General features: G+C 42.7%; 1 protein-coding gene across 4 annotated transcripts in view; it reads right to left on the minus strand.

Annotated features, from left to right (window-relative positions):
• Window positions 1-14,088, minus strand: part of ATRN (attractin) — a 151,901-nt gene that overhangs the window by 11,421 nt on the left and 126,392 nt on the right. For all 4 annotated transcript variants that reach the window (XM_054823242.1, XM_054823244.1, XM_054823243.1 and 1 more), the window contains one exon: window positions 8,592-8,699. In XM_054823242.1, coding sequence (XP_054679217.1) covers window positions 8,592-8,699 — 108 coding nt within the window. The remainder of the gene's footprint in view (window positions 1-8,591; window positions 8,700-14,088) is intronic.

Below are 14,088 nucleotides of genomic sequence, written 5' to 3' on the forward strand. Positions count from 1 at the left end.
TGAATTATAGAAGCAATTCCTTTTTATTGAAGGCTTAATGGCACAATAAAGTAGACATTATTCAAATCTATGCAAATAAGGTGCATCCCTCAGACACTTGGCACACGATGACTGCTTCGCGCGGTGCCTGAACAGCAGAGTCCCACACCGGGAGGGGGGCACAGAGGGGAGAGCAGAGCCCAGCTGCCGGAGCGGGTGGCCAAAGACCCCAGTTAATGGGAAAAGAGGATCTCACCCTTGGTGGTGGGTCAATCCACACGAGCCAAATCCAAGAGCCCATCATCAGACAGGAGCCGTGCCCTTGACTCACGAAGCACGGGGCCAACGCGCATGGCGGCAGTAAGAAACGTGTAGCCAGAAGACCAGCTCCTTTCTGGTTGCAGCCAGGATGGAGGTCAGCGAAGGGGATGCTGTGCTGCCCCGTGGGATGCATCTGTGCTATGGAGACAACTGCAGCTGGTCCACCCATCAGGCACCCTTCCCTAAAGCCCCTTCTTGTCCTCAAAGAAATATTGCGAGTGACAATTTTGTGCAGCTGATAGCCCGAACCTTTCTCCTGCAATGGATTTTGACTGCTCCTCCGCACCAGCAAATCTACGACGAACGGATACGGAAGGGAAAAAAACCCCCACAAAACACACCCCAACAATTAGGAATCAGGATAGCGCAAATGTCAAACAAAGACCAACAAACCAGCACAGACCTCTCAGCCTGGCGCACAGATTTAAACACGCTTTACTGGGCAATGTGCACCGTCAGGACGGCGCACTGCAGCATCTCCTTTCTAACCGGGGAGAGCTATCAGGCATTTTGTGTCAGGCAGTGCTTGAAAACAGTGACGACCCTTTTTTTGGATGAAAATATAAAGTTAATGGTATTTTACTAAGCAGTGGCACAAACCCGTTGTTCCTGGAGGCAGCGAAATTTGTTCTCGGCTATTTTCCATAGATGACTTTCCTGGCCAAAACCAGCACTAAAACGCCACGCAATTTCAGTTGTTTATGAGTTTTGATATGTACTTAATATGTGTAAAGCTTAAACAATTACAGAAGTTAAAAGCAGTAACAGACCTATTAGGTCATCTAATTAGACTGCCTTCCCCAGCAGGATTTTCTCCACAAACGGCATTTTCCAGGACTTTGGGCTATTTCTAGGTGACCCAGGTGTGGAATGCACCACCAGTTCCCTTGGGAGACAATTTCACAGCCAAATGCTTTCCACAATCAAGCTACATGGCATGATGTTCAACCTAAACATTCCTTTTTTTTACTTCATCCCATTATTTCTATTTATGCCGCTTATATTCGACAAATTCTAAAGGTTAATAATGTGTCACATAAAGCTAATGGCTAGAACAATAAATATTCTGTGCAATTTAAAAAAACAGCATCAATTTTATTTAGGTTCTGTAATACACTACCAGCATATTGCTTTTCAAAATGTATTAAAAAAATATTGTAGATAAATTTTTTTTCCTTAACAAGAAAACATATTTCTGTGGTTTGATCAAATAACTCTTACATGGTTTTCAATTTCCAGTAAGGAAATTAAAATAAAGGGAAAATCTTATGGTGGGGTGAAGAGAAGAGGAACATTATTGAAACAGTTCAACTTTATTATTTGATTCCACTTCTTCAGATGATTTCACTCTAGAAAAAGGGTCAAATTCCATTTGCAAGTTTTTAAATTGTGCCATTAAAAGCTGACTGAACATTTGTAAAATAAGTTACAAGCAATTTTCTATAAAAAATAGAGTATTAAGTTTTAAAAATCATATTCTCAGGGTAATACGTATGTCCTCCAAGATAGAGATGAATGAACTTCCAGCAATAATTTGCAGTAAATGAGTCTAGATTAAAAATTTACATTTACCTTGTCCCTGATATCTACCTCGGAAGTGACACAGGGGCTGGGGAATGAATTGCTCACGACTCGGCCCCAACGCTCGCTTCCTGCATGCGAGGAACTAAATAAAAAAATCATGTTCAAGCCGTTAGATGAATGCTAACAGTCTGAAATTGAAAATACAGATCCGAGCACCCCGAGTTACCAGTAACTGGGAGCACATACGCAAACCAGCCTCACAGGGCACCCAGTTTGCTCCCACCGCGTTTAACAACTGCTTTCTATTTTAAAGTGCACAGTGTCAATCCAGCAAAACACAGACACAAGCTCTCGGTGAAGGAAAGGATTTTGCTAGGCAAGTTCGTATTTCAGAAGCACTCACCCTGAAATGACAAAATCTCGTGTCACAGCTTTGAGCGTCGCCACTCACGTAAGCCGACGCTCGCCTTTCTTTTTCAATTCCCTGCTGATGCCCCGGGGAGGGGATGGGATGGATGAGGCCGTGGGTATCAAATCTGGGCAAAATATATACGGCCAACAGGGGATATTTATTTTGATTTTAGATGGGTGAAGAGGCAGGATTCTTCTGGTTGTTTTTGACCACTTGGCTGGTTTTTGCACGTGAGAAAGTGCAAAGAAAAAACCCAACGAAACAGGACAGCTGGATGAAGACTGCAAACACAAGACACACGAAACAACAACTTGGCATAACAGAATGCAAATAGCTCCCCGATAATGTTTTTGAGAAGCTGCTGGTGTTATTAGTGCTGCAATCAGAAGAGACACTCGCTTGGACCAGAGGGAAAAAAGAGCTTAAAAAACCTCCTCTCCTGCGGGAAGCTTCGTCCTCCTTCCTCTCCCTCCAGCAAATTCCTCCTTATCAGCTAAAATCAGGGTCCACCCTGCTGAAAAATTTACAGTCTTCAAATCTAAAACTAGTTCGATCTCAATTATCAACCAAATATTCCCTAAATAGAAGGCAGGCTTAACAGATGTCTCTGTTGATCTCATGACAGCTCCCTCCCAAATATTTATGTTCCATATAATATATTATGGAAGTGGCAAAAGTTTTTCCCCCAAGTCCCTAATTTTGCAACAGAAATCAAAACAAGATACCCGGCGCTCGTTAACTGGAAATAATTCATTAGGTGAAGGTTTTATCAGGTATTTTTGTTGTTGCTTTCGCAGTACGGATTGCAGCCAGACTTTATGCAATTCCAGCGCGGCTAATCCGTTTTACACACCTCGGCTGCCCAGATAACGCTCCTTTCTTACCACTGGCAACTCCATCTAGCACGGCACTCCTTCAAAGGGGATCGTACGCTTTTCCATGAATTAGAAAGTGGGCCAGCACAAGCAGAATTAACACCAAATATAAAGTACAAGCCGGGAGGTCGCTTCTTGTTGTACGTCCCTCGTCACCCCGATGCGACGGGAGGGCTCCTGCCATCCGCCCGCAGACGCGGGCCGAGTGTAACGAGTGGAAGCGCTTTTGCTAAAGACAAGGAGATGGCTACACCCTGACATGCTTTGAACGCCTTAGTGTTAACGCAGGGAAAAGCTCCTAGAACTAGCAAATGCTAGAAACCCCAGAAAGAATAATTTAGAAATTAAATTGCATTTCAAAAGGCAAGCTAACAAGCCCGAGCAGCCTGCTCAGACAGGTCAGGCGAAATAAAACCAGCCTTTCTGGCCTCGAAGGCTGCGCGCGAACCATCTCCAGCAAATGCCACATCAGATTAAGGTTATTCGGTTTTGTGTTTTCCCCCCCTCAATTTCATCCCCTTCCTCCAACCATTATCCTTTTGAGGATAAATAAATGACACTCAGCTTACTTATAGCACCTCTGAAAAACCCTAACCTGCTCTGTCCCCCTCCAGTGCATCTCCACAGCCTGCTCATGTCTACTTAAGACTACTTTTATATATCACAGCTCAAGCCTGCCATCCTTCCAAATCTGCCCGCTTGCACGAGGACCCCCCATCTCAGCTCGGTGGCCCGGCGAAGTGGGAGACTTCGTGCTCGCCGTGCTTACACTCACCCCCCTCCTTTTAAGCGCAGTGGGTTGGGAGAGGGTCACAGAGGCTGGTCCATCGGCAAATCCGATGGACTAACAGTGGGTCAACAACATTTGAGCTAAAGGGGAAATGAGTCACCAAGAGTGACAACCACAACAGGGTAACAGCCCTAAAAATGATCCGTTCCTTGGCCCTTAGCTGTTCTTCACTGAACTTCTCTCATCGCACGAAACAGCCCAACATAGCAGGGCTCAGAGCTACACATAAAAATTAGATGAAGTTGCCCTGTAGAGGTGCTGGAGTTGGACGACGCTTCATTTCAAATCAGTCCTCACCACAGCGGTACCCAAGCAGCTTCCCCAAACCCATCGCCCTGTGGCACAGGACTTCTAACTCGTCACTCCTCCGCTCATTACTGACGGCTGCAACTTCAATTGCAACGGAAAAGGATTTTCACAAGGGCACCACTGAGATGCGAAATACAAGTAGACCGAAAGTATAAATCTGTGGTATCCCTTGCCCACTCCTAAATCAGCCCACCACTTCATCTCTGTAGTTCTTGAACAGATGGGACCTTCTGGCAGTCTTTAAACCACTCGACAGCACTTTCTTCCATAACAAAGCAAACTAATTACTAGAGTGAGATGCTATTTTCCATCAATTTTTCTGCTATTTTTAAGGAATCAGCCAGCTCGGTGAGCTGATGTCTGATTAAGGATTTGCAGTGAAGCTATTTTGCCCTCGGAAGCTTAACGCAGCAGAATTAAATGCACGTCGGCATGAAGGTACAGAACACGCTAAATGAACTTCACAAGGATTTTGCTCACCAAATACTTCTTTCACTCCATTTAGGCAGCTAGAGATGTGGACAGCCTGTTGATCACGGATGCAAAAATAATCACCTCTTAGCACGGGCTTTGCACGTTGGCTCCCTAAACACAGCAAAGGCTGTTCTACAGACCCGCTCTCCTAGGCACATGCTCCGGTTTAGAAGAATTTTTCAAATCCTTTAAAAACTTCCAAGGCAATTTTTTTCTGACTTAAGGATAAATTTTTCTAATGCAACAATTTTCTCGTTGATCCTGTAGGTGTTTTGCTCAAGCTAAGCGTTCCCTTGCTATGCTGTGTATGTGTTTTTACCAAGAATCTACAAGCTCTAACTTCATGCCTTTAGCAACTTCAGGATACCTGGAAATCAATGGCAAAATTATAAACTTTCTATATTCTTTCAGAAAAGTTTCTTCTAAAAAAATCACTGCATAGGACTACAAGACTTAGATTCATTAGATACCAAGACCTAAAAAAGCCTGATTTACAGTAATACTGGTTCAGACACTTGGACGAGTCCCAGATACCCAGGGATGTTAAATATTAGAAAAAAAATTGCGATACGCAGCACCTCCGAACGCACAAAAAGATGCAGAGAAAAGCCAATGGATTTTGTAATAACTAAGCAAATTTAGTGGTAGATTTGTGATCCACTGGGTATTTGTTGAGTGGGAAATAAACCAAAGCAGCTAGTTACATGTTGCCTAGCTGCGGACTGTAATATGAATAGTTTCCCTGCAGGTAAAACACTTTCTATTCCTTCTAAGTACCCCAGGAAAAATACTAATTGAAAACACGGTTCTAATACTGTCCAGCTGGAGTACATTAGCTTAGGATGGAGCTAGCTTGACACTGGCTGCCAGTTGGCTATGCACAATGGAAAAGGAAATTAATCGCTTGCAGACAAGACGTCCCATTTTCTACTTCTCCTTTGTAACCCACAAATAAGCTCGTTATTAACCAAAGGTTTTGATTCACATGGGGAAAGAAAAACATCAAGGCACTTATGATAACACAAGCCTGGATTTCCTTCATTAAAACGAAGGCTTTCAAATTTTGACACAGCGAAAAGCACACCGACTGGAGAATGGCTTACAGTCTAACAACGTAGCAACATTTCTCTTCACTCTTTTCTCAGCTAATAATTAAAGACCAGACAAAACACAAAGAAAAATGCAATTCCACATTTCTATATCATCCCGGCCCATCTTCCTGCAGCTCCCTCCTGCTAAGAGCTTTTCTCCCATGCAGGTGCAAAAGGAATAAGGAGAAAAACTGCAGTTGACCTCATAGATATTGAGACTGCTTTTTCACTTCTATTTAAATTCATTTATACGCAGCATCCAATAGGCCAGACTATCTCAGAAGCGTCATTCCCCAAGTTGCTCACAACCCGCAAACTTCCTGAGCCTCCTCTCCTCTCCGTCCAATTTCCACTTTGCTGAAACACTCCAGACTTTTATACATACTTTTATCCTCTATCCAAATTCTCCAACGTGATAAAAAAAAAAAATATATAAACCCCTCCAAAATTTAGCAACTCTCCTTGTCGTGGAAAAGCATCCTCGTTCTGCACCCAGATCTTTCAGCAGATGAAGTTACTCGCTGGCACAACATTTCACGTCCATGTTCTCTACTTGGCTTCAGGCTACTGGACAAGGTTTGTGCTATTTGCCTGAATCAAACCATCTCATTTATGCCTGAAGTGGATTTAGAAACATTTGTATGAGTTATCAGCACTTATGGCAATTAGCAGTTGGTAACAATTTCTGGGTCTGAAAAAGGACATCTGTCCACAGTCTTATCTCTTACGCTTCTCCATCCGTGCTGGAGTAACCCAGGGAGGTCAGACAAGTGAGATATGGAAGATGACGGCAGACATGGGAAAGCAAGGAAGCTTAGCTTCAAGTGAGAGAAAGATGAAATCCTGTCCGCGGTGCTGTCTGTGGAAGCACTTCAAAAGAGAAGAGTTCAACATTCCTATAATCAAAGAAGAAACTGAGAAGAAAACAAAAAGCAGAGAGGTACGGAGGAGAAAGCGAACAACAAAGCCCGAATGAAAAAGGAAAAAGCACTGCCAGCTAAACAAGAGGAGAAATAACACACTAATCAGAACCTAAGAGATGCAAAGTTTACTATCTTCTCTGTAGTTCTGGCGTATAGATAAACTTGTCAGAGAGATTGAAAAGTTTGGGACAGCTTTGTTCTGGCCTGATCCTACCAGAGAGGTGCTTTTAGTTAGCTTATTTCCAGAAAATGGACAGGGGGGAAGGGAAGCGCCCCCAGACAGACAGACCGCAACCCAAAACCATCAGCAGCCAGGCTCCAGCCTCACAAATCCACCTCCAGCCCGATGGGAACGTCCATACACATCCCGCGGCTTCTTCGATGAAGCAATGAAAAAAAAGGTTCATGCTAATTTGTTGAGTGACAATCCACTTTTACAAGCATGTATTTCAAAGCACTGGTGAGCAATTAGCAGCTAATGACTCCCAGTGCCTACCATCCTCATAACACAAGTACAGAAATTATAAAAACTCAGAAAAACTGAACAATCTGGAGTCAAAACGAAAGTCAATGGGGAGTAGAACCAGTCAGAGCCTCCAAGGAGAGGTCCTAGAGACAGGTCGGCTAAGCTGACTCAGTTACCCAAATTACTGAGTGCCTCTGCAAATTTTACTTTATTTTCACTACGCTCCCAGGTTCATCTCTGCAAAACGGGGACAATAGTCCCTGACTTCAGAGGAAGGTAACAATTAATTCATGAAGCACTCCAATGTGGGGCAATCACAGGAAACACTCAAGCTTGGGACTAAAGGTTTGGATGTAGAACACAGTAAATAACCAGAAGAAAACTAAGACAATATATTGAAAAGTTTCTTCTACGCAGTGCCCACCCGGATGACGCTGCAGGACACCAATCAGGTGGAAAAAAAAAAAAAAAAAAGTGTTACAACCTGCCATGAAAGACTATATTCACAGATAAATAAGGAAGAGCAAGGGCTATACAATTGTGGCATTTTTTGATACTAACGCCAAGATTTAAATAATTTTACTCACCAAACAGAAGTTCTCGGGTCAGATTGTTTTCATGTGCTTTACAATAATAAAACTACGCACATTTTTTATAGAAAAGCATAAGCTGCTCTCTTATCACAGCAACAGGTGGGGAGAAACTTTGTGCCTGGACTAATGAGGAAGACTTCCAAAAAACTGAAGTCTAAATAAAACAAATCAGCTACCTTAGATAGGAAACAAAAATAATCAGTGTTCTCAGGTTCTGAGTTTTTTTCTTTTTGTGTACAAGTCTGCTAGTCAAAGCATCACATTGAAAAGATCTTTTAATTCATTAGTCTCCTTTTAAATATGCTTTTCCTAAAAATACAACATGTTGTGTCTAAGAACACGCCAGCCTGGTGTAAGACAATGATTTCTCCCCACTCCTATTTGCGCATCACAAGATGTATTTGAACATATATATATAATCAGAAATATGTTAACACTGTTACAGTACACAGACACGATTATATTCCTGTTTGCTTGGAGATACCACAGAAAAAATGGTTTCTATTTGCAGCACCTATAGCTATTTCTAGCCAAACGTTCTCCTGTGTAAAGCCGCATTCTTCTCTATTACGCGGCATAAAAACTAACAAGGCAAACACAAAATCTCATACCCTACACACAGCATAACTTTTATCTAAACCAGCCCAAAAGTTGTAAATGCATACCTGAAGGGATAAAAGCAAATGAAAACGATATCTGTTGGCCCTGTTGGACTTATGTTTTCTTGCAGGTACATAACAAATAGAAGATTTGGGATTATTGCGTTAAGCACAGTTTAAAACAAGCATCCATGATTAATTCTGGTGAGGACCATCCTAAAGCACCCGCTCTCACCTTTATGCTTCCCCCAATGAGATCTGGCGGCTCTTCATCTGTTTCTAAGGCAACGTTGATGGAGGCGAAGGGGCGACTTGCCATCTGTTGCATCTCACGGAGTAGTTGCTAATTTAATAAACAGAAAAATATTATTATTGTATTGTTCCAACACAAAGATGAAAAAACCCCATGCATCAGAGAGATTTTACCCAATACGAAGGGATATCAATGAATACGGAAAAATAACCTCCTGGTGTTTTAACGGGCTTAAGGGTACAGACAGATAATTGTAAATATTCACACTACTACAACTGAACAGGTTACTGCGAGTAAAGCTACACGCACGGTCTTAGCCTGACTCGTTTGTGAGGGAAAAGGCATCTGCTTAAGTCTCCGTAAAGCAGTTATTTACTTTTTAAGCTGCGATACCCCAGTAGTTTGTCATCACCTGTCTGGGGCATGATAGGACTCCCCAGGATTTGTTGGAACCATTTTACAATTAAACTAGCAGCAGTACGTAACTACTGTAAGAAAGAATTTGATATTTTTTATAACAGCACTAGCAAAATGCTGTCAGGCATCTATTGAATAATCATCTTTTTTATTGTTTGTTTCCTTTCTGAACGCAGCAAATATATCAAATGGCAAGCATGTCCTTGTTGCAATATGTTTTATTAAAATAGAAAACATTTTCCTGGGTAAATCTCTGCAAGCCTTGATGACACAAGACATCTTTTTATTCTACTTTTAAGCACTTTTAAGCATTATGATGCAGCTCCCTTTTTTTAACACACAAAAAAACCCCCTTACTTCCTATACGGTTGGGCTGGAAACAGCATTTCAATTTTAGCTGAGCTGTGGACACGCTTCTTTTTGGCTTCAGCAGCTAATCTCTAATATTAACAGCAAGCTACACAACCAATAAGCGGATGCAGAAGCCATAACCCTAATTCCCAGAAGCAATGGGGCCGATGTGACTCGGTGCCCCTATTTAATAAGGAAAGAGGCATACGCTTTGTAGAGCGTGTAAAAAACCAGCAGCCTTACCCCGAAATGCAGCGACTGCCCAAACCACTTGTTGTACGCAGCTTTACACGTTTAGTATTACTACTCAGCGGCAGCAATACTAGTTACACTCTGTTTTTAAAGCTGGATTGAGGCACCACCAAATGCCCTGTGTATTTTCCCACCATCGCCACCTGCATTTCCACATTAACTCTGGGCAATTTGACACTCCCAGCCCTAACTGATCGTTCACAGCACTCAAAAAGTGCTAAAACCACCACAAAATGCATCGTGCCCCAAATAACCCACATCCAGCAGAGCAGAAGGGGACACAGCACACAGGCGGAAGGAAGATGCTGCTATCCAGCAACTCGTTTGGACCAAACTAATTACATCATCATTTTCTTGATCTCCTAAATGAACTTCTATGGTGTTTTCTTTGCCAAGCCAGATTTGGTTTTTTTGAGTAGAAAATCGGAAGGCTGTCTCTGTAAGCTTGGGGTTCAGGCAAGGTGGCAGGTAGGTACAATGAGGTGGACGAAACTAAGCTTGGGTGGGGTATATAAGCCTGTATGGACCTCAGTCTAATAAAAAAAAATACCAAAAACAAAATTTCACTGCCATAAAAGGCAAGTGGCAAAATTTTGATTAACTGTGGAAAGAAAAAAAAAAAAAAAAAAGGCAAAAAAAAAGCATTTCAGAGCAGATTGTAGATACTGTCACAAAGCAAAAAACCCAAGGAATTCACACAAACGGAGCTGTACTAAGCATTTGCAAGCAAACTTGTGTGTAACTCACACTTGGATCAAAGAACACGAGGAGTTTTCGAATATTTAAAGCACACCAGCAGATTGCAGACTAAAGCAAGTGTGAAACAGATTGCTGGGTTGTTGTTCCTGCAATTGTCCCCTTCAGCTATCATAAAGCGCTTTGTTTAATGGCTATAAAATCAAAGAACAAGCTGTCCTGATGAAGATGTCCAAGAGACTTACGAACTAAAAGCTATTAGCTCTTTGAAGGAAGTTTAGTTTATTAAAGAAAATGTGCAATTTGGCAACATGACTCCTACTGAAGTCAACAGGAGCTTCAAGAAATAAAACCCCGAGCAGTGCTGTGAAGGCAGAGATGTGCTACAACACGAGCAATGGGAAAAGCAATGCTGACAGCAACGTTACTGCTTTCATTTTCTGAACTGGCCAAGGGAAACTATGGCTTTCGGGGTTGTCCCAAAGCCAGCTGACTCTCAGCAGAACAGTGGCCAAACCAGGTAAAACCAAAGGTCCAAGCTGCAACCAAAGGGAGAACTGATGTTCTCACCTAAGGGAGAACATCCTTTTCCTAACACCAGTTTCTGGTGTAGCACAAGTCATGTTACAAAACCAATTCCCCCCCCCAAAATTAAGAATAAATTTGAGAAATAATTGTTCTGTAACCAGAATGTCACTCTTTCCCCCAAGGCATGCACTGTGCACGTTTAACCTGTGCACGTATATATATCCTTTGATATTTGTTTGGTGTGTCAAAATTTTAATTAAAAGATTTTATTATGTCGTAAGGGAGAAATTGTGGCATTTCCCTAGCCAAGACGCTGAGCATGTCATTAGAAATCAGCGGCACTTAACATCAAGATACCCTGGAACCTGGCTTACCCTCATTCCTAACGATTGGCTTTCTGAGATTTAAAATAATGAACCTCAATACTCTTTCAAGCAAATCTTTGGTTTCTGGATCACACAGTTAATAGGACAACCTGGGAATATTTTAAATCGTTTATGTCTGAAGAGGATTTTAAAGGCAAAACGTTTGACAGGCTTACAATAAAACCACATCAAAAAGCATGTATTGGAACACACTGCTGGCCTTTAATACTTTAGTAACCGCAAACTGTGAGAACCTGCACAACTTTCATTTGCATTGATATTTCCCCCCCCCCGCGCCACTATCAGCAGAAAAACTGCTTCCAAAAAAATCACAAGTTAAAGCAATCGCAGAACGGGGAAGTGTTTAAACAACACCCGAAGGTTTTGGTGCAACCAGACGCTAAGGGAACCTGGCGATAAACAAACTCGACGGTCTACGGCAGAGGAGAAGAACAGCAAGGAGGACGGGAGACCACCGAGGTTGCTCATCTCGTAGCACCCAGCACTAGAGGTGCAGAAATGCAGGGTTTCCTCCCAGTGATTCTTTAAATTCATACATGTTGAGTAATGGATAATCCAAAATGAGTAGTGTGTTACTGATGGGAGAAAAACCGCCAGAGGAATTCAGGAAAACCTTTTCATGCAATAGCACGGGCTCTCACGCAAAAGAAAAACAGCTATTCAGGTTAGCAGGTTAATTGACTAATATAACCTATGCTGTGTTTTCTGACAAGAAAAGCCCGAACATTTTATTCATGACAATAAAGCAGTCACCAGTCTCCGTATAACCATCCTGCTACCATCCATCTCAGCAATTGCCCCCTGCAGAGTCTCTTTTATGAGCACAGGGCTTACGGTACCATTCGAGATGGGGCTCTGATATCTTCAGCCATGAAAGGACGCTGATTTTTCCAGAAGAAAGCCACACGTTTTGGATTTTATATGCTCCTTATAAAGACTGGCTTTAAAGAAAAGCTAAGCAAAACAGCTATCTAGAACTTGTAATGAACTCAAGTTTTTACATGAATATTTCATCTCAATTTTCAACAGAGATGAGAAGGAAAAAAGTAGAAACTCAAGAAGGAAAAAAACCATGGGTGTGCTAAGTGAACACCAGGCACGGATGAGCTTTCATCCGAAGGCAGAGTAAAAGCAAAGCAAGCAGGACCCACGGGAAAGGGAGCAGAGCATTTCCAGCAGACAGGACGTATTCGGGCAGGGTATCAGCAAGAACGTCTGGTACCATGATGCCAGTCTAAGGCTGAAGGAGGTGAACTTCAAAAAGGAGAGCCAGACAAGAGCAATTGTCTTAGCAGCAGTTGGGGTTTTTTCCAGGAAATTTGTAGATCTAATCCTTCAAAGTATTCTGAAATTCAGATCCTTCTGGACCAACAGCTTGCTGTTTTATCCTCAGGACATAACATTTGGGTTTTACAGGAATTTTTGCTGAAGATATTTCAACAGAGCAAGCTACACGTTCCTTTACTTTGATGAGGCAAGTACAATTAAAGGTCATCCTTTGACGATTCCTATTACAACCTTCAAGGTTGCAATGAATTTGGGTTGGTGCTCCAAAGCTAAGGCTACGATCAACCGCCTGCTGAACTGGGTCTCTGCTGCCGTGTTTCTGTACCACCGTGGAAAAATCAAGCTCCACTCTGTTAAGAAGAAGCAGAATCAGCAGCTGTGCTGCGTTCTCCATGCCATCCACAGCCAGCTTTAAAAAGCAGGAGACTCTGACATCAGCTGTGTGTTTTGAACCACTAGTCTGTGTTGCAAAGATAAACTGGTCCAATGGGCCAAAACCAGGAGACCTCACAAACGACAGCGAGTCTAAAGAAAGTAACAGCTCCAGTGTCATGGAAAGAGAAGAAAGATGAAGATAAGGAAACAAACTAATTTGTACTCTTCTTGTTTAAGACATTTAGAAAAAAAAAAAAGAGATTTTGGGACAGAACAGAATGTTTGGCATTTTCCTGTATCAAGCCGAAGTGTGCAGCTCTACCACGCAGTGCGTAATGAAGCTATTCGCCAACGTGGATTCAGAAACCCCGGTCATCCCCTCCCAACCGGGGCTAAACAGAGGGTGATAAAGAAACAGAACAAAGCTGTCGTCTTCTTCCTGACCAGTCTTTTAAACAGCCTCAATTCTGCAAAGTTATTCCGTGTGTCAGTCCCCTTACATGTTCCCTCCAAGGCTCCGCACAACAGATAAACCACACAGCCTGATCAAACACCTAAAGGTCTTGCTGCATCCACCGAGCAAAGGGTAACAAAATTCTCCCAGCAAGGCTTATCAGCTCCGACTTGGCGACTTGCTAAGCAAAGTCACAGGGATTCTGTTGAGGTCAGAGGACGAAGAGCGCTCCTGTCCTTCGAAAACATACTGGGTAGAGCGGTTGCACTGGTAGACAGGCGCTTTGAGCTGATTCCTGCACATCCTGAATTGCTGTAAGAGCTTCGTTTGAATTCAGGAGGTGGCTGATCCCATTTGTGCACAAATACCTCTTTGTGTATGCACATAAACGATCAACTACCTATTTCCAGGCATGACTAACTTAGAAAACCTCGTCTGGAGAACTTGTCCCAGAGCTCTCCTGTAATGACATCTGCCAAAACGGCAGCTCACGGGTGGCTGAGAAGGGAACACCACCCTCCTGGGGTTCCCAAGGGCCTTTGGAGAAGGTGTCCTTCCCGGTGGCAACAGCAGCCAGATGGAGCTGCATGTCTGCGTGGCCAGCAACGACGGGTGCTCAGGCATCACTGTACATTATATATATATTTCTCTATATATTTTTATATATCCTGATGTGGGAATCTTTGCTTGATGTTAATAGTTACTTGGTGACCTTGGGGGAAAGGGGAGAAGA

Source organism: Grus americana, chromosome 4 (assembly GCF_028858705.1).
Source record: "Grus americana isolate bGruAme1 chromosome 4, bGruAme1.mat, whole genome shotgun sequence".
Lineage (NCBI taxonomy): Eukaryota > Metazoa > Chordata > Aves > Gruiformes > Gruidae > Grus > Grus americana.